Source organism: Polypterus senegalus, chromosome 17, assembly GCF_016835505.1.
Source record: "Polypterus senegalus isolate Bchr_013 chromosome 17, ASM1683550v1, whole genome shotgun sequence".
NCBI classification, from domain to species: Eukaryota; Metazoa; Chordata; class Cladistia; order Polypteriformes; family Polypteridae; genus Polypterus; species Polypterus senegalus.
The window spans coordinates 59,868,542-59,889,750 of NC_053170.1; the positions used below are offsets into that span (position 1 = coordinate 59,868,542).

The 21,209-nt window shown below is 37.7% G+C and overlaps 1 protein-coding gene and 1 long non-coding RNA gene across 3 annotated transcripts in view; one reads left to right on the forward strand and one right to left on the reverse strand.

Annotated features, from left to right (window-relative positions):
• Positions 1-5,236: 5,236 nt before the first annotated feature.
• The window catches only part of unc13d (unc-13 homolog D (C. elegans)), a 400,017-nt gene continuing 384,044 nt past the window's right edge, over positions 5,237-21,209 (reverse strand). Inside the window, exons 30-31 of one of the 2 annotated variants that reach the window (XM_039739768.1) lie at positions 18,597-18,793; positions 5,237-6,066 (exon numbers count right to left, since the gene is read on the reverse strand). In XM_039739768.1, coding sequence (XP_039595702.1) covers positions 5,966-6,066; positions 18,597-18,793 — 298 coding nt within the window. In that variant the 3' untranslated portion in view covers positions 5,237-5,965. Of the gene's footprint in view, positions 6,070-18,596; positions 18,794-21,209 lie in introns of both variants that reach the window. The other variant, XM_039739767.1, reaches the window with a different exon arrangement.
• On the forward strand, positions 7,971-11,660 carry LOC120517438. Its single transcript, XR_005631035.1, has 5 exons — positions 7,971-8,175; positions 8,301-8,582; positions 9,721-9,881; positions 10,189-10,357; positions 10,915-11,660. It is a non-coding gene; the product is annotated as an uncharacterized LOC120517438 (long non-coding RNA).

The window sequence follows — 21,209 nt, forward strand, 5'->3', positions numbered from 1 at the left end:
TTCATAAATTATTTTATTTTTTGTGTTATAAATTTGGTACTTTGGTGGCTTTTACTCTTGGTGGACTCTTTTCAGCTCTCCCTGTTCTATTGCATTTCATAAAATCAACATTTCAAACACAATAAAAGACATTACTCCACATAATGCATCTTGACTCGCAGCTCCTAAACTGTTTCAAGGCAGTGAATAACAAACATAACTACCAACGTCCATCCACTCATTTTATTAATGCTCCTACTCCAAGTTTAGGCCCGAAACAAAATAACTCGAGTCAACAGGCAATGAAGAAACACCAAATTAGATGGTTAATAAGAAGTATTTTAAAATTCAGTTGTCTGCCATGGATGGTCAGTCTCAAGCCTGGTTGCTGGAGATGGGTCTAGGAACCCCATCCAGCACAACAGACCAGTACACCAGAAACAGCAATAGAAGCTTAAAAGACCTCAGTTCTAGGAGAAGAAGAATTCTTGTCTAGAAGATGTATGAAGCCATCTGGTGAACCTTCTGTCATGCAGGACCAGTGGAACATGGAAAATAAATACATGGGTATGAAAATGGAAAAACAGCAGGTAAGTTGTTGTTTAAATGAAGAACAACAATCTGTGACTACACAGAGTCAATAAGACAAGATAGACACCATCTGAGCAGAGGCAGGTGATGACAGGTTAAATATTGCTTTATTAATGGCACGACGAAAGTGGTGCCCCAGACACAAAAGAGGTAGCAGTTGCACTAATGCTGTTGAAAGTTGATTGTTTGTTGTGTACTGTGCTCTGAAGTGGGGAAACAGAACTGCCAAACTGTGTGCTGCTTTTGGACTTGTGTCTCTGTGCCTGTCTGTGTTCGGGTCTGGGGAGCTGTACGTCCTCGTGGCTTTCACAAGTGATATATATCAGGTGGGGAGTGTTTACCCCACAATTGGTCATATGGGCTTCCCTTTTTTCTCTTGTTTTGGACACGACCAAAACATACCTCTTGAGGTTTGTCTGGTTGTGGTCCATGACAATCTGGATTCCTCTCTACAAACATATCAACCATCATGATCAAGCCCTGGAAATCACTCAGTTTGTAAGTTGATTACCTTGTAATGGCCGACCCCTTACCCGGCCGGCAGCTACACCTCCAAGACCTGTGGCCTGGATAAATTACTGAGGTGAATCTAATTATCAAGCCATAGGCTACCTTTAACAAATTCAACTTTTCCCCACAATTGACGGTGTAAATAAGCACAAAAGGAAAACAGATATGTAAACTTAAACTGATAAGTTGTATTAAATGAAACAGAAAAACAACAACTATATATATATATATATATATATATATATATATATATATATATATATATATATATATATATTATGGGGTGCCAAACAGGCAAATACATTAATTTTCTGAATATATAAAGTCAAAACTTGAATATATAAAGTCAGCGGTCGGAATATATGAAGTCAGCGCTGGAATATATAAATTCATTCCCGAATATATAAAGTTATACCTTGAATATATAAAGTCAAAACCTGAGTATATAAAGTAAGCGCTGCAATATATAAAGTCAAAATTTCAATATATAAATTCATCCATCCATCCATCCATTTTCTAACCCGCTGAATCTGAATACAGGGTCACGGGGGTCTGCTGGAGCCAATCCCAGCCAACACTGGGCGCAAGGCAGGAACCAGTCCTGGGCAGGGCACATGCATCATTTTCAACACATTAACCGTATAGTGTTTTTTTTATTTCTTTTTCTGAATACGTTTTTGTTAACTTATTTCAGTTTTTTTAGTTTACTAAAAATGTGCCCGAGTCATTTCAAATAAATTTATTTTGACTTTATATATTCAGGAATGAGTTTATATATTCCGACGCGGACTTTATATATTCAAGTTTTGACTTTTTTTTATATATTCAGAAAATCAATGTATTTACCTGTTTAGCATCCCATATATATATATATATATATATATATATATATATATATATATATATATCCACCAAAGCAACAATGTGAAAACAACCTATGAATATCACAAACCCTCCCTTGCCCTTGTAACATATAACAAACAACACGAATAACAACAATGAATGAGACACGGAAATGAACGGTCGTGAACTTGAGTCCGAGTAACAATTGTCCTGAATGCAGATGACTGGTTAACCGATATATGGAGTGTTTGTAATTCCCGGAAAAAAATGGAACAGCCTCACCGTGTATCCTCGGCGGTGGTGGAAAATGATCCGACCCCGGGGTCTCTTGTGATGAGGGTATTGGAGTAAATCCGGCGGAATGAAAAACAAACTGGATGGAAATGCGCGATGTGAAATACAGCAGGTACAGGTGGTTCGTGGTCGTGAAATGAAAGTCTCCTTTCTCCTCTCTCTTCCCCCTCTTTGTTCCCTCTTGATTGTTTTTATAGTCCTGTGACGAATGTAATTGATTGAAAGCCGGTGTTTTCCAGGTTTGGGGCTGCGGTCTCCTTCCATCATCATTCACTGACACACAAAAACAGTAAACGGGATGATGGAAACAAGACGCACGTGGTACGAACACAAACAACACTATTACTACTATGTAGCCCCGCTAGAACCTTATGTCTCTGTTACACCTTTACTGTCTGCTATGTACTGATTTGTAAGTCTGTGTCTTATTTATTGGCTTGTTGTTTACCTGTAAATACGTGTATGTTTCCTTTGTATATACAGTGTTTCAATTTACAAAGAGGTACATTCAGTAAAATCCTTCAAGAAAGCACACCTTTGGCGTGTAATGTGGATGTGGTGAGTTGTTTAAAACTTTCTGCAGCCACACTTTGCAATGAGGAAGTTCCCAGACACGGTGCAGATTGAGTAGAATGCACATCCTTAAAATGTCCAGCACTAACATTACAAGATGTGTGGAGCATGTGCATGCACAAGGATACCAGCCACAACAGGCAATATCTTTTACATAATAATGCAATACTTTTGTGAAATAATATAATATATACTTCTTTTGCATGACAGGATTAAGATGCAACCTAGCAAAATGTAGAAAATTAGAAGTATTCTCTAAATCCACTATTATATGTCTTTTCTATAAGGTGAAGATGTTCTCTATTTCTGTGCCCCTTGTATCCCAGTCTTAAAGGCTTCCCTCTAGGATGGGTTAACAATAAATGATCAATATTTTAAAAACCAAACATCTTGATACACATGGGAAATTCACTTCTCATAAAATAAAAACAATTTTAATTACTCTTTTCAATTTAGTTTATTTGCATTTATGTATTTTCTTTTATATTTTTTCGCTGAAGCTATTTTCCTCAGTAAATCTGGGTTCTTGGATAAATATGTATAGAAATTTTTACATAGCATATTACTGGAATTGAATCTTTTCTGCTCTTTCGAAAACAAGGAGATTTGCTGTTCAAGTAGTCTGTGAACTCGCACTTTCCTTTTGGCATAATGGGTATTCCTGAATCTATGTAAATGAAAGAATTATGAAAATATTAAATTACTTGAAGAAGTGACTTATTACTTGATCAATTGATAACTAAAAAGATATTGCATTGCATTGGCAGAATAAATGTGTGATTTTTTTTAAATTAACTGAAACTTTAATAGGTGACTCATTCATTAAAAATTACAAATCCATTTTAGAACAGCGGATGGTAATAACAATATTTTCCATTAAATTATTACAGAGCAGTACTCACACTTAAATATGACGGGCTGTACCTGGATGTATGAAATTTCTTGTTTAACAAAGCTGCTGAAAGAAGAACCGAAAATAAGATCTCACATAGAAAACATGAAATTGTAATTTCAATTTTGAATAAATTCACTTAGTTACAGTGAGTTAGGATTACAAATAATTAAGAAAAGGAACAACATTTATAATAAACTGTCTACTCACCAAGAAGATAAAGTTGAATTCAAAAGATGAAGTGAAAAAGCCAAGTTGGACAAACATTGACTCTTCTCGTAATATCTGCGTTGTTTATTACCGGAATAGAAGTGAAGATTCTGGGGAAAAAAGTGTGCGCACTACTAATGCAAATGCTGATTGACTTTCAATTTTTACCAACGATAAGGATCTGGAGACTTTCAAATTTTAGAAGCCAAAATTCTGGACATTTTAAAAATTTTATAAATTCCTCCCTGACAGTCCATGGAGTGTTGAAAAGGAGGACATGTTCGGGAAAATGAGGACGGTTGCCAGCTCTACATAGAGGGCATGACAATACAAGCAGACCAAGATCTTGGTTCTACACGATTTCCATGACATCCATCCTGGATGAGTCTTGGCTCGTATTTCTTCCTAGTTAATGATATTTTGATATTGAGCAAGATCTGTAAGTCTAATTCATCAACATGTCGAGTTGACAGTGTACCCTCTGCTTTTGTCAAAAAAAGCTACAACTTCGCCCGTTCCTCTTTTCATTCTTATAATTAACTCTCCCCTTTTCTCTGGAGAAGTCCCCAATGATCTTAAAACTAGTAATGTCACCCCGTTATCAAAAACGCTAGTAGTAATCTCATTGATTTCAACAATTAGTGCCATATTTCCATTCTTACCAAAGTTTTACAATTTACTTCCCAACTATTTTAAACCTTTTCAATCACAGCACTGAACAATCTGCTTTGGGCTACTAATAACACTCTTGATATTAGGTCATAATTTGACAATATTTCTCACAGGCTCTCACTTGTCTTATTTAGGTTGTGACAGATAGGGGGCGCTGTCGTCCCCTTGAACCCTCAGATCAGACGCCAGACACCATATAAAAGTCCAAATTATTAATTTATTTGAACTAAACAGTGCACAAAGTACCCTCCTCTCCACAATACTCATAAATAAACAATTTCACAATACAATAATCAATCCTCCACTCTCCCAGATGTGTTGCCACCCTGCCACGCAACTCAGCTTGTTCGTCTGGGATTTCCCAGAGTCCTTTATAGTTCTTGACCCGGAAGTGCTTCTGAACCCTCAGTCCAAGTGATTTCCTAGCACTTCTGGGTCAGATCAAAACTCTTCTTTGTCATCCCGGGAGTACATAATTTCCTCTGTCCCTGTGACCAGGACGTACTTCCGGGTTATAGGGCAAATACAAGTCTCTGAGCCTCCCTGCAGCGTCTCCTTGAGGCCCCCATGGTATCCAGCAGGGCTGTGAAGGAAAACTCCAATATCCATGATGCCCTGCTGGAATTCAAGGCACCTCCATGCTGCCGGAAAGGCTCCATCTAGCGGCGTGAGAGTATTGGTCGGGATGAACGGCCAGCCATAGTTCACAAGGTGTAACTGGTATTGATTATTTGTGGGCTCAAATGTACTTAACCAACCGATTTTAGTTTAGACAGCTGACTCTTGTCAAAGATTACTTACCAGGTTGATTTCCTTCTGGTCTTCTTGTTGTCCCTTTACTCCACCCATCTTCCATGACAGCACTGGAATTTACTCCCTCAAAAATTTCAGGTTTGTATTTCTTTATTCAAAACCATCTCAAAACTCTCCTGATTGTTTTAATATATTTTAATAAGTATGCATTTTACTTTATTTATGTTTTTTTACATTTTCCTGATGTTTGTTTTTTATCTTAAATTGATTCTTTGAGTGTCCAGAAATGCAACATTAAATAAAATGTACTAATTAATTTATGAGCTGAAAATTTTAATTACAATATGGGGTTATTAGTAAATTCAACAAAGTAGATTGCTTAGGTTCACATGGGAAGACTTTAAATTAAAAAAAGACAGTCAAGACATTATTAAACTTAAACATTCTAATACTTCTGTTTATACAAAATAAGTAGATGTTTGCATTAGTTGTTAGTTGTGCTTTGGCATTATTTATTCACATTTATTACACATACAGTACTTTGTTTACCTTTTAAGAATAAGCAAAGCATATTATGACTTTTTAAAAATAACTTTATTCAGATTCATATAGAAGAACATCACTAAAATACTGCCTGGTAGATTCTTTTTACACCTCCATGGATTTGTTCTCAATCTGAAGACGAAGCTTGACAAAGTCCTTCGCCACACGGTCCATTTTTCTGGTTTCCAGCTGCTTTAGAATATTATCTGCTACAAAGAAACGTATTTTATTATTTTCTTAGATAATTGATATTTTTCATAAAATAATGCACTGAAAAAAATGAGCCTGTACATTTTTCAAATAACCATTTTTGTTAAATACTAATAAGGACTTCTGTCTCATAGTGATGTTTAATCTTATTTAGTATGTCTTCTTTTATTGTACAATACTATAAGTAATTCTTAATATTTACCCTAAACTTTTTTGCTTCTATTAATGTATCACAATTTACAGTTTTTTATTTACAAGTTATCATTGCCCAGAATAATTATTGTTTCCCAATAGTATACATGCAAGTTTTTTTTTAACAATACACAAATGTTAGTTTACTTCACTTGTTCTCTTCAAAGGAAGCCAGCGTTCAGAGGGAGTGGATCAGAGTGGAGCTGCAGCAGTTTTTATATCTACTGTCAAAGTACATATATGTGTCATGAAAAGTGGCTGTTTTACATGATGTTGGTCACAAAGTAGAATGGCTTTTGTGTGTAGAGTGAGTATCCATATATGATTTATTTAGTCTACTTGAGATTCAAAAACCTACTATATGCTATATTAAGTAACTGCATTCTCTGTATGAAATTTATTATATATATTTTTTTAATAACAGAATAAGATTTAGTAGTAAGCCCATGCTGGATCACTAATAGGGTATGTTGTGCACTAATTAAAAGTTTATATATAATCATTGACTTCATTAAACGTGTTTGGTAGCTATTACTTACTCCAGCAATTAATTTGACTGCAGCCTTACCTGATGCATTTCTTGATGGGTATGAAAGATCATTTTTACTGATAAATATAATTTTCACTATTTGATAATATATTGATTATATTGAATGATGTCTGTCCTATTTAACTATTGGCTTTTGACTTTAGCATTAATAGAAAGCATTTTAAATAAAGCCTTGATCTCTGAACCAGTCCCTGCTGCTACTTTAGCATAAGGGCAAGCATTGATAAGAAAACCAGTATAATCTAGTGTAGCAGAATTCTGACTCCTAGAGTCTTATTTATCAGTAACTAGCAAGGACATGACGAACGAAACTAACTACACATTTCTATAATTGACAAGTGTATTTAAGAAGTGTACCACCATCTGTAAGTCAGTCATATTTTTCCATGTATAAAGTGACTCCATGTAAGTGTCAGTAAATGTATTCTTCCCATCCTGTGATTTAACACCAGAATCCCTGAAGCCTACAAAAAAACTCGGAATCCTGGGCCACCTTAAATTCCTTCGCACCTCTCCATTAGTGTCTTTTGTTTTGCAAATGTGTCGATTGGCACAAGCAGCAAGCAGCCAAGCCCCCCACTGCCGCAGTTTAACTCGAACAAAAAGTTCTCCCAGCTCAAGTCTGTTTATCTGAGTGTGAGGTGCCAGGAGTTGCATAGGGTAAATAATATATCGTTATTTGGAACACATGCATTTATTTCATCTGTGTTCCATGTCTACAACGATCTGTGCAAACGTAGGATGACAGAAAATGTGAGGCAATAAATATTGAACACATAACTAGAACAGAAACTGTTTTAATGTTATAGTACTAAAGACAAAATTATCAAATATCAAATAAACACTTTCACAAAAGGTACACATATTACAAAACAAGTCCACTTTTATTCAAGAATATAACTGAAGAAAAAGAAATTGGGTTAGGGTACGACACTGACATGACTGCTTGGGTGGTGCTGGGGTAAGAACTGCTGACCCATAATTAAGAGGTTGCGGGATTAGATTCTGGGCGATTCCTAGAATTCCCATTTTGAGTAGTGAGCTGCCCTTAATTGTTACTATTATAGAATAAAAACATACATTTGATTTGAGTCTGTAACAGCCATTGTAAATGTATGGTACTTGTAAAAGTTAGTGTTTTTTTTTACTTTATTTACTCCCTCCAATCTGTCACTGCTGTTTTCAAATAATGATGAGGATGAGGGTTCTACATTGGTAAAAGAGAACAAAAGCCCTTCCAGCAAGAAACGTCCCATCACAGATAAGAAGAACGCAGCTGTTTGGATGCAGCAACTGGTCGGGAGTCGTTCTGCCAGTAAATCTGCTACATGCACGTCCTTCAATGAAACAGCAGAGCTTACAGGTATTGCACAAAGTCTTGTTTGTGACTATGTTTTCTGATGGTCATTATATAAAAAACATTTATATGTTACTTATGTAAAAGTTATTTACCCATTTACTTTGACTTATTTACTTACCTTCCTACAGCATAAAGTCACAAGTAGACTGCAGAGCTTCCTATTTGATCGGCGCCACTTGTCCATCACTATTGAAGGACCACTCCAAGCGCTATAAAGCAACAGAGTCTGGCTACAGACCTCTAGCAGCAGACCCCTCTCTTGGTGCTTCAGCCACCTCTCCCTATGATTTCATTCAAGGACCTGTGGCTGGAGGAGGAGGTGTCACAAGTCTGGAAGGTCTACCTTTTGTTTGAAGTGGGAGTGTCCAGCAGGTCCAACACCCTCAAACACTATTTCTTCTCTGTTGATAGTAAGCACTTTGATCTTATGTGTATTAAATTGTAGCATTGTTTCATAGAAACGATTACAGTATCTTTAACACAAAAGTGATTATTTACCACCTCAAATTCCATTCACTTTTATTATAAGGTTTTTCTGCTAAATTACTTATAGAAGGTGTGTACAGAATTCTTTTTTATTGGATTCAGATCCAGCATTCTCCAATTTATATAAGACATGCAGGTTAGGTACATTGGCGATCCTAAATTATCCCTAGTGTGTGCTTGGTGTGTGGGTGTGTGTGTGTGTGCGGCCTGCGGTGGGCTGGCGCCCTGCCCAGGGTTTGTTTCCTGCCTTGTGCCCTGTGTTGGCTGGGATTGGCTCCAGCGGACCCCCATGACCCTGTAGTTAGGATATAGCAGGTTGGATAATGGATGAATATATAGAAAACCTGTCACCAAAATATTTCTAAATTACATTTTAAATGTAAAAGTGTCCAAACAAACTATTACAGCATGTGTAAATTATGGCATTGTTTCAAGGAAATATACAGTGTATAAAAGAATATAGATTTAACATAAGAATAATACAGATGTATGCCATTTGATGTTGTAATTAGGTTTCATACCAGCATTTGCTGGTCTTTTATAGATCATGTGTTACCAACACATTAAGTCAATAAACTTAAGGTAAGTTTCAAAGGATACCATTGTGTGATAGAAATATTATAGTAGGTGGTTAATAGTAAAACACAATGCTTTCTAACCACTGAATTTGCATATGCAATGAGTTTACTGAACTTTCTTTTTCCATTACATAACTTGATGACGTCTCTTTTTTTCCTGCCCAGGATGTTGCTCTATCATCAGTTGTCCACCTTATTGGTTACTGGTGTAATTCGTCTGCTCACTCAATAACTTCTACTGGGTTCTTTATTTGCTTAAAGCACACTCTCAGTGCAGCACAGAGCATGTAAATTAGTAATAAACAGACAAAAACATTATCAAGAAATAAAAAAAGTGTTGTCTAATTTTCTTTTTTCTTTAGTGTCACCAAGTTATAATCAAATTCATCAAGGCATTTTTGAGTATTTAATTTTTTTGTTGCAGGGGGGTGGGTTACCTCCTCTCCAATTAACATGACCATTGTTGTTGTTCATTGCCTTCCAGGTTTGCTTGGAATCTTCCTTGACGATGGACTGGTGTCTCCCCTCCTAGATGATGCAAGCCCACTTGAACATCCACCTGAATAGCCCTCCTGCTGCTGACTTCGCTCTTCTTTCCGTCATTCAGCATCACACAGCTCCACACCCCACTCACTCACAAAGCTGGTATCTGCTCGACCTTGTTCTGTCACACAACTGCACCTCCACAAATGCAACTGTCACTCCTCTACAAGTTTGACCACTTTTTCATTCAGTTCTCTCTACTGCTTCCCTTTTCTCACTCTACTCCTTTCTACACTGTATCCTTCCACTGATACCCCTGATATCTCTCTCCCACCCACTTCTCTCCCATAGTCTTCTCTGCTCTCCCTCTTCCTGACCATTTCTTCTATTTTGACACCAACACTAACACAGACACCCTATGCTTGACTCTGACTTCCTGTCTTGACAGTGTTTGTCCTCTCTCTTCCAGGCCTGCAAACAAAATACCCTCCTGTCCCCGGCCTTCCAAAGCACTCTGGAATCAATGGACCAAACTCAGGACAACCGAAAGGAAATGGAGGAAGTCCAAAACTCGGACACACCTGGCTAAGTATCAATCCCTTCCTGCATCCTTTTCTTCTACCACCATCAACACTAAGGTAAGGTTCTACCAGACTAGAATTAACAGCACCACCGACACATGCTCTCTGTTCTCTGCTTTGACTTTCCTTCTTAATCCTCCTCCACCTGCTCCCCCACCTCCTTGTCTGCTAATGATTTTGACACGTTTTTCCAGATTAGGATGGCTGCAATTAGCAGTCAGTTCTCACCCTCGCTGCCACTCATTATGCCTCCTTCCAAGCAACACCCAACATTCAATACATCCCCCCCATCCCCCCCCCGTCTGCCAATGATGTTTCCAACCTTCTTTCCAATCACCCCACTACCTGTCCACTCAATGTTATTCCCTTCCATCTCCTTCAGAACATCTCTCCCTCACTCATTCCTGCAATTACACACGTCATTAACATCTCACTCAGCTCAGGAACATTCCCTAACATCTTCAAACATGCTACTTCTCAAAATCCTACTTCTCAAAAAACCAACACTTATTCCATCCCAAATTAACAATTACAGGCTTGTCTGTCTCCTGTTCTTTCTTTCCAAAACACTAAAATACGTTGTTTCTAACCAGGTCTCTTCCTTCCTTGTATAGAATTGATTGCTTGATACCCACCAGTCCAGCTTCAAGAATAACAACTCGACCGAGACGGCTCTACTGACTGTAGTCAACCAGCTATGCCGTCATCAGTCTTGATTATCCTACTGTAGATCTCTCTTCTGCCTTTGACACAGTCAACCACAACATCCTTCTTGCCACCTTCTTTGATCTTGGTATTACTGGGATTGCTCTCAGAGGGTTTGAGTCCTACATCTCGGGCAGATCCTACAGTGTGTCCTGTTGAAGGGAGCTGTCAAAGGCACACCAGTCATGCACTGGTGTACCCCAAGAATTGGTGCGATTTCCTCTACTCTTCTCTCTTTATACCACCTCACTGGGCTCCATCATCCATTTGCACAGGTTCTCTAATCAGTGTTATACTGATGATACACAGCTATACTTGTTGTTCCCCCTGGAGGACAATACGGTATCAGCTAGAGTCTTTGCATGTCCTACTGATATCTCAACCTTGATGAATGTCCACCACCAACGGCTCAACCTGGCAAAAATCGAGCTTCTTATGATCCCAGCCAGCCACTCAACTTTCCATCACTATACAGTTTGGCTCACTGTTGCTAACACCTGCCTTGAAGACCCATCTGTTCTGTGAATATCTGTCTAACCTGTCTAACTGAAAAGAGGAAAAAAAAAAACTTTGTGCTGTGATGCTTCATATTCTTGGTCAATTTGTTTAAGTTTAATTGTTGCATTGATTGCAATCTATGATTGTAAATGTATGAATTATTACATCTTTTCATTTGTGGCAATCAACTTTTGTTACCTGTCCTATTACACTTGCTAAACATAGAAGCCCAACCTAATGTTACTCGATTGTTTACCTCTTTTGTAAGTCACTTTGGATAAAAGAGTCTGCGAAGCAAATAAATGTAAATGTAAATATTGGAAATGCATTTTTTAGGGTATTCCATGGGGCATTTTTTTTAGACCTCAGTTGAACAAGGTAGGGGAGTTGATTGCATATCCCCATCTGGAAACGTAGAAGCAGGCTCATGCTTTCCTTGGACTCACTGGTTATTACAGACGGTGCATTCTGAATTTTGTACATGGAGCTGCCAGTCTCACTGACCTGATGTGTGCCAGAACGAACCGCAATATTGTCTGGACCTATGATTACGAAAGGTTCTTCTCTGACTTAAAGAACACTTTGTACCTGGTTCTACAGAATCTGCACTTTTCTAAGGAGTTTAATCTGCAAATGGAGGTAAGTGAGTTTGATTTGGGGGCTGTACTCTTTCAACATTTTCCATAGGGAAGAACATCCAATTACATTTCTGAGAAGAAAATTGCTTTCCATGGAGTGTAATTACTTGACCACTGAGTTAGGAATGTTTGGCAATTAAAGGGGCGGTGGAGGAAGTCTACTATTGTTTGTGGGGTAGGCGGTTTACCCTGGTGACTGAACACGCTCTGTTTCAGTGCCTCTACAGGCAGAAGGATATAAATTCCAAAATCACTTGGTGGTTTCCTAAGTTGTAGCTGCTTGATTTCGATGTTCACCATTGTCTCAGTTCAGCGCACATCAATGCTGACCTCCTCTCAAGTCTGGGTGAGCCCAGCTTAGACAGTTGCTTCTTTCATGTTGGTGTGAAGAAAGATAAGGGGTTTTGTGTGAGTGAGATCTGTGAACTAACTGCGCTGTGCACTAAAATTCCATCAATGCAGTGGCTTGTGCAACTGTAGCCTGGCCTTGTGCTCACTTTCTGTCTCCTCTCTTGTGCAGGAAGGCTTATCTGTTCTTTTGACCTGAGGAGGGAGTGAATGCAGGATGCTTACATACTACATGTGTTTAAGTGATAGCTCCCATTTGAATAAATGCTTTAAGAATGTTCCTGACTTCACAACAATAACGCTGATCTTTTTCGAAACCTGGACTTTTTCTCTTGTGCACGTCTGTGACCCACACATCACACCACATATATATATAAAAGTCTACATGTGGAAGTGTGTGTTTTCTGTCTGTCCAGCCCAGGTGGCGGTGGAGTTGGGGATGGGGTAAGGGCTCCCCATCCCACCATGTTGGGAGGGTGGTGGGGGTGTCGTCAGGGACGGCCTGATAGTTGCTAGGAAAGGGGTGGTTACCTCTCATTCATTCCACATTGCTTGCATCATGTCAACAAAACTCTCTGCGCTCTAATATTTTAGAAGTTTTTCTCCGTATAATCCTTTTCAGTTTTCTTTTGTTTTATCTGTATTACTTTTAATCTGGTGTATAAGCGTTATTACCTTCTTTTGTGTCTTTTAATTTTTTCCGTTAACTTTGTTTCATTTTCTCTGTTATTTTCATTTAGTTTTGCTCCACTGTATGTGCATTTTAGTTTTCCTCCATTGTGTCCCTTTTAATTTTTCTCCATTATCTTTGATTAGATTTAAATCATGCCGAGGTGTCCCCAAGTTAACAAGTCAGAAGAAGAAAGAAGTGCAAGGCTACAACATGAAACTGAAAGAAACCGACTCCGTCACCAAAGTGAAACTGTCGAAGAAAGAGAAACTCGCTTAGATGCTAATACACAAGTGAGGTGAGCATGCTGGCAAAACGAAATCGTCGAGGAAAGAGAAACTCGCTTAGCCGCTAATGCACTACCAATGCGATTGATTGATTGAAGTGTCACAATCCATGATATGATAATGAAATATTTGGAGACAGGATCTCTAAGAACATGGCCCAGTCCTTTGCCAAGTGAGCCATTCTGTGCCCAAAAAAATGATATCATTGAACAACTTAACAATCAAGTAATTGACATCATTAATGGTGAATATGTTACTTATCTAAGTGATGACTCCATTGTAACTGATGGCGGCCAGGAAAGAGACAACGTTCCTATGGAGTTTTTGAACAGCATTACACCGTCTGGAATGCTAAACCATAGCCTTGTGTTGAAAGCAGGATATATTATCATGCTTCTTCGAAACCTCAATACAAAGCTTGGACTGTTATAGATTTGAACCAAGCGAGAGTTCTTACTAGATCAGCTGAAAGTAATACTGTTCTGATTCCTCAAATCAATTTATATCTATCTGAAAGTGGATTACCTTTCTGATTGAAACAGCAATAATTTCCCATAAACTCAGCCTTTGCAATTCCTATTAATAATTTGCAACATCAAACATTGGATCACGTTGGAATTTATTTCCCGGAACCAGTTTTTGGGCACGGACAGTTATATGTGGAGTTTTCCACAGAGAGACAAATGCAAAGTGTCAAAGTAAAAGTAGAACAATCCTCAATTCAGGACAAGTTGATTAAAGATTGAGACAAGGTTTTCATATGGAATGTGTTTTAACCTGAAGTTTTTAAGGTGTATGACATCAAACGTAAAGCCTGCGGGGACAATAAAAATAATATCATGAGTGCCTGCTTAACTGGGCCAGTGGGACAACATCAGAGATAGATCCCTTGCTCAGAGTTGTTCCTTTCAATTACCTGTCATCTCTGCATTTCAATTTATTTTCTGATGATTTCAATAGTGTCTAGGAACACAGCTAATATACACACACACACACACACACACACACACACACACACACACACACTGTATATAGGATGTATAGCAGAGTTAGGAGTAGAGGATAGTGCTACTTTTCAAATTTAACATCAGTTGAGATGAGACTGAAGACTTCGTGAATATTTATAAAGCACTGTGCCAATTGTGATGGTAAGTATAACTAATGTCAGTGTCAAGAGCAGATAATAAATTTTATAGTATATAGCATGGAAGGAAGAAATTTTAAAGGAAGTAATTATCATCAATAGGTTAAGAAGATGCCATTGCAGTTAGCATATAGCAAGAAATTGTTATCAAAGAAATACAAAAGAAACAGAAAATGTTCTGTTGTTTGAAATAATAAAGTTAAACCAAAATCTAATTAAGATATTAGAGGCATCAGAAATGCCTCTCATATAGTAATTTAAAATGCATAATTTGTAAGATTATTGAGAATAAAATCACATGTCAAATATTTAAAAGAACAGAAATTAAACATCACTTTTAAAGTGGAAAATTAAATCACAAACAAGTTAGCACTGTTGTCCAGCAGATAGCAGTAACAGGTCACGACTGATCCCAAATTGCAATGAAGATGAAGTTCTTTTTCATTTTAGATCTGCACTTGCCAGGATGGGGCGGCATGGTGGCGCAGTGGGTAGCGCTGCTGCCTCGCAATAAGGAGATCTGGGTTCACTTCCCAGGTCCTCCCTGCGTGGAGTTTGCATGTTCTCCCCATATCTGCGTGGGTTTCCTCCCAAAGACATTGGCGATCCTAAATTGTGCCTGGTGGATGTGTGTGTGCCCTGCAGTGGGCTGGCACCCTGCCTGGGGTTTGTTTCCTGCCCTGGGATTGGTTAGGATATAGTGGGTTGGATAATGGATGGACTTGTCAGGAGCATTTAATTTGGATTCCTGACAATGGTTATTATAAAACATTTTAATTATCTAACATCTAGTTTTACCGCTGGCTATTAAATGAGGAAACCTTCTAGTTCCCCAAATCTTCGTATTCTTCCTTTCCTTCTCAAAATACCTAAGAAATGAAAAACGATGGGGAACAGATACTTTCAAGCGGCAATGTTAAGTCTTAATATTTAGTTTTTGGAAGCCACCACTGATTTGCACAGGATTGGAAGTTCAAAATATTATAACTATACTAAAAATGAAAAAGATCATTTTGGCAATTATAGGTCAGTTCCCCTAACTTTTATCTCAAGTAAATTAATGAAAGAGATTATTAAATAAAAACAGAAATCCACTTTGTTAACTGGCAGCTACTACAGATTTAGAAAAAAAACTGGATAATGTTTTATTCATATTAAGTACTTTTAAAGAAAATAAAAAGGAATTATATTGGTATATAGTATACTGTATACTGTTAGTATCGCACCGAATTACAGAAAGGTCGGTGGAACTAAAGTTGGCAAAAAACACAAAAACCAATGCACTAGAGATACAAGGATCATGTTCTGAAATTGAAAATATAAAAAATATAAGTATGAACCAGAAGTCAGAAGGGCAAGCACTAGTGCTTTTTATTCACTGGAGTTCCAATATGCAATACTATGGTAATATAAATCAAACAGAGCCTGGAAATAAATATTTATTTTTTATAGGATGCGTCGATCAGTTTTTTTTGAGGCCAATACTGATCACTGATTTTGTGTTGCTAGAACTGGCAGATTACAATACCCATTCTGATTTTTTCTTTATCCTTTTAAATGATTGTTTACATTAAGCACCTCCATAACCAGAAATGAATAAGCCTTGTGTTTGTATTAAAGTGTTAACCTTGGAGTTTATACAATTAAACTGCACAACACAGGTTTTACGGGTTCATTAATAAAATGAAATTCTGTCAGTAAAATAAATAAAATCCCCTAAAAATACATAATTTGTAAAGTAATAAAAAATGCACACAAAATATTTATCCATAATACATATGGTATCAAAGAAAAAAATATTTGTCATAATTACAGAATTCTAATAAACAGTTTACAGTGGCCCCCAGGTAAGTTTCGGGCAGATTTAAATATCCTTCCTTTAACAGATATGCAGTAGCCTTAAATGGCCCTACTTACTAATCTAAATTTATCATAACTTTCAAATCTGAGGGCACATTAAGATCTTAAGATGCCAGCCTGCTTATGTTTCCACGAATTAATAAAACAGTTTATATATTCATTCATTCATCCATTATCCAACCCGCTATATCCTAACTACAGGGTCACGGGGGTCTGCTGGAGCCAATCCGAGCCAACACAGGGCGCAAAGCAGGGGTAAACATTACAAGTAAATATGAAGATCTTTTCTACAAAATGTTGCCATTAGCATGGAAACAATTAAGCAAGATGTGAACAGATAGTCTACCCTCCATCTCACATTAGCAGGGAGAATCAATACTGTCAAGACAAACATCCTTCCCAAGCTTCTTTTTCTATTTCACACCATCCCCTTATAAATGAACAAATCATTTTTTAAGAAATTAGACTCAATTGTAACCTCATTTATTTGGAATTCGAGACATCCACACATCCAAAGGGCGACTCTACAAAGACCTAAAGCAGAGGGTGGCATGGCACTACCTAACTTTCAATTTTAACATTGGGCAAAAAATATACAAGCTACGGTATAAAGACCTCGACTTTGACAGAAATTGTTGATTATACACAAGCCTGATGTGCAACAGAATTAAAATCTTGCTCTGTTTCTTTATATATCCTACTTTGTGCCCCAGTACATACAAATTATCATCAATATACCAATAATTCAATTGTCCATCAAACATTAAGAATTTAAAACCAATGCAGGAAGAACTTCAAGGCAGAGAGGCTTTTATCTGTTGCAGCTGTACATGATAATACATTTTTTTCTACCCTCTGAAGCCTACACAGTACTTAATGTTTGGAAAATGTCTGATATTAAAACACTTAGACAATTTTATCTAGATAATGTCTTTGCAACAATTATGCTTCAAATTTAACTTCGCATCAACACTATTTTTAAAGTACTTTCAAATAAGAAATTTTGCTAAAAGGAACCTGCCAAATTTTCTATACTTCCCACTCATTTTTATTCCAGAACTACTGATCAGTCTTGAAAATTCGTACAGCATCTCAACAATTTTAATGTCCCTTCTTTACAAACATCCTAGGGTACAGTGTGGAAAGGATATTTCACTTAGCATCTCAGAAAAGGGATGGAAGGCATGCCTAGAATACACACTAGCTCCATATGTGCAAGGCATTCATTGTTCAAATGTATGCAGGCCAATAGTCAACCTGTGAACATTGCAGTTGAGCTCCAGCCTCACTGGGCCACATGTTTTGGGAGTGTACCAAATTAAAATCACTCTGGACAAAACTTTTCAATGCCTTTCAGACAGCCTTAGAGCCACAATTACTCCTAAGCCATTAACAGCTGTGTTAAGTGTACTTCCAGATGGGCTTAAGGTGGAGAAAGACAAACTGATTGTAATTCCACACTTCTACCATACTTGCTAAACTGGGAGAATCCCAGCCCACCTGTTATAAATCAGTGGGTAACTGAAGTTCTATGCTATTTGAAATTGCAAAAAATCTTATTCTCGCTTACAGGATCTGTTCAAAACTGTTTTAAAACATGGCAAGATCTAATTAATACAATTTTAGAACAAGCATTTTATCAGGGTAAAGGACATTCTTAATTCTTTGTTGTTTTTAAAGATTTGCTCTCCTCTCTTTCTCTCTGGTTTGTTAAGTTTGACTTGATCATATGTAAAGTTATCTTCTTTGTTGTATAAATTAGACTTGATCATATGAAATGTAATTTTCTTCAAATAAAATTAGTAAAAAATAAAATAACAGAGGGATGCTGCAATTTTAGTTACAGGATCCCTAAGCTGCCTGCTACTATAAGAGGTGCCCCTTTAGTCTTAGCTTTTAAATCATGGCAGAAGACTCTGTACGTTAGCTGTGGCATACTCTGAGTAGAGCTGCAGATAAGCCGTGTATACTGCAGTTCTGTTGTTAATCATTAGTATTAAATTATTTATAGTGATTGTTATATTTTAACATGCATTAATGATCATTCTGATTGTCAGCTAGTTTTCTGTTAATTTTCATGTTTGCCACACAACATTACCATCTCTTCCTGAGTTGTTCTTTGGTTGCTTATATAACAGTGACTTACCATTTGGCACAGGGTGCATCAAAGCCAGTCTAATCTGATGAATATTTCCCATGTCCAATGTGCTTCCAACCCCTGGCAAATCTCTCAAGGACAGAAAGGCTTCCCCTTCAAAATCATCGCTTCCCAGTAGATCATAATCAAAGACAGTGAGGACCAAGCATGCACCCTGGGTTCGTAGTTTTTCTTGTGAGACAAGGCTGTTGGGGGAGAAAAAATAGAAAGTGTCCAGTATACTGAAATAGGGTCTTTATTCAATTACAATTATGATGTGCCACAGATGTCATAATATCTGTTCAATAATAAAAGACGGATTTTACTGCCGTCAGTAGTCCCATAGTTAATAAATGGAAAAGTTATCTCAGATAAAGGAATTCTGGAAACACTGGGTAGAAGGGAATTTTCATCAGATTGGCCAGCCAAGCAATGACTCAGGTGTAGAATGACCAATAGGTTGGAGGCGGCTTACTGACAAAGGACTCTGACTGTGTCTGGCTTTTCTGACTCCTTTTCTACAATCTAGCAGTAGTTTAACAATTAGCTCATCGGCAGATATTTTTGTTTATTAGTTGTGGCGGATGGCTGGGGTCGGGTGAAAGACGATTGTCGGGACAGTTTCTTCCCCGGGCCGATAGAGGGCAGCTCACTTGGTTTCCAGTGGTGCCACGGGTTATGAGCATGGGGGCTCAACCCTGTTGGAACCCGTGGCCTCCGCCAGGGGGCACATGGACCTTTCCAGGACCTTATTTAGTCTGGAAGTGTGGCCGGAAGAAGCTCGTTAGGCACCTGGAGTCCATCCAGGTGCCCTGTAAAAAGGAGCCACCTCACTTCACAAGTGGCCAGAGTCGGGAGGAGAGGACAAAACCTGAAGAGGAGTGGAGGGAGAAGGACTGGTGGCAAGAAGGGACTGAATGGTGTTGGTGTGCTGTGTTGTGTTTACTGGTATTGTGGACTGATAAAACTGCAAATAAACGTGGAGTGTGGAAAAACCTGTCTCCTGCCTGTCTGTGTCTGGGTTAGGGTGGTGGTACACCCCCTAGTGGCTCACACAGTTTTGTTAATTATTTTTTTTTCATGTATTTGCATAAATCTGTATCCTTATATGTGATAGTTCTCTATTTAGTGATTGGTTTAATATATTCTTGCATTTTACATTTGGTGAACAGCATAGTTTCTACTGTTGTATTTCTGAGGTGGCAATGATAGATAAGCCATCTAGCTCTGTGAAGTAGGGTTGTTTGAATATACATAAAATCCTTAAAAGTACATAAATAACTGTTGTCTTAGGATACATGTAAGACCATTAACTTACTCTTTTCACAGTAGATGTTTAAACTTACGTACACAAACAAAAATCAAGTAACATCCTAAATTATCACACTTTCAGATTCACTTAAAGGTTCACATTAATCTCCTTGGTGTTAACCCCAAACCTTTCTCTTGGGTTCGGTATTCTATGGTTACTCCTGAATGTTCCTTGGAATTAGTTGCTATAATCCAATGTGCAGGGTTAAGACTGAATAACACTCAGGACAGTATTCTTCTGCCATCTAGTGGATAAAAAACATGTAAAAACCCCAAAACATTAATATTGCTGTGTGTTTTACCATTCTATGGTAATTTATCAATATTCATGAGAACAGCAAAGCCTTTAACCAGAACAAAATGGTGTGTAAATGAGAAGCTGTAAAGCCAGTTTAACAACAAACTGAAAATGAACCATAAACTGAATCAAGTGATAGTGATGACAGTGTGAATTGCTCATCAAATGTTGACACAAGTGGTAAGAGAGATGCATACAGCGCTGTGTGATCCAATTACAATGATATGCCTGGGAAATATAGTTGCCTAAAGGCTTACTGTGGTACAAGTAGGTGCATGTCAGGAAGACAAAATGACTGCGATCAAGTGGATGGACAAGAAAGACATTAGCCCCTTAAACACTGCTCAAAATGCAGCAAATGTCGATGTTTGAGCCAGGGGGAACGTGGAAGTCAGTAAAGCTTGGACTTTAGCCTACAATAACACAAGGTGTGCATCAATTGTGTGGACCAAGACAGGCTGAGACCTACAAGGATATCGAAGAAAAGTGTTAAGAGAAAAACTGTGGAATCACATAAGGCAAGAGATATCAAATATTATAGAATGTACTCTATTACCTGCCTCTGACAGGCAACATAATTAGTATATATATATATATATATATATATATATATATATATATATATATATATATATATATATATATATACTGTATATATATATATATATATATATATTGTAAAAGACAAATCAGGACACAACATAAAGGTTTGGGGTTTCCGGCCCCGTATACTGTACAATTCTCCACAGTATAAAGCAAAAAAGGGTCAAAAATACATAAACAAAATTCATATATATGCACGACATTGATTCATGCCATTGGCGGCCATTTAATGAAGGAGGAGACGGAGGTGGAGGAATGCTGGGAATGAACCGTGGGGGAAGATGGGATCGATGACGTCAGGAAAATGGAGGAGGAAGGGCGGAAGTTACGAACTGCTGGCAAACACGGCTTATGGTGGCGGAGCGTCTTTTTTTCTGTAAGAAAGCAAAGGAAAAAGGTTAGTACCCGCC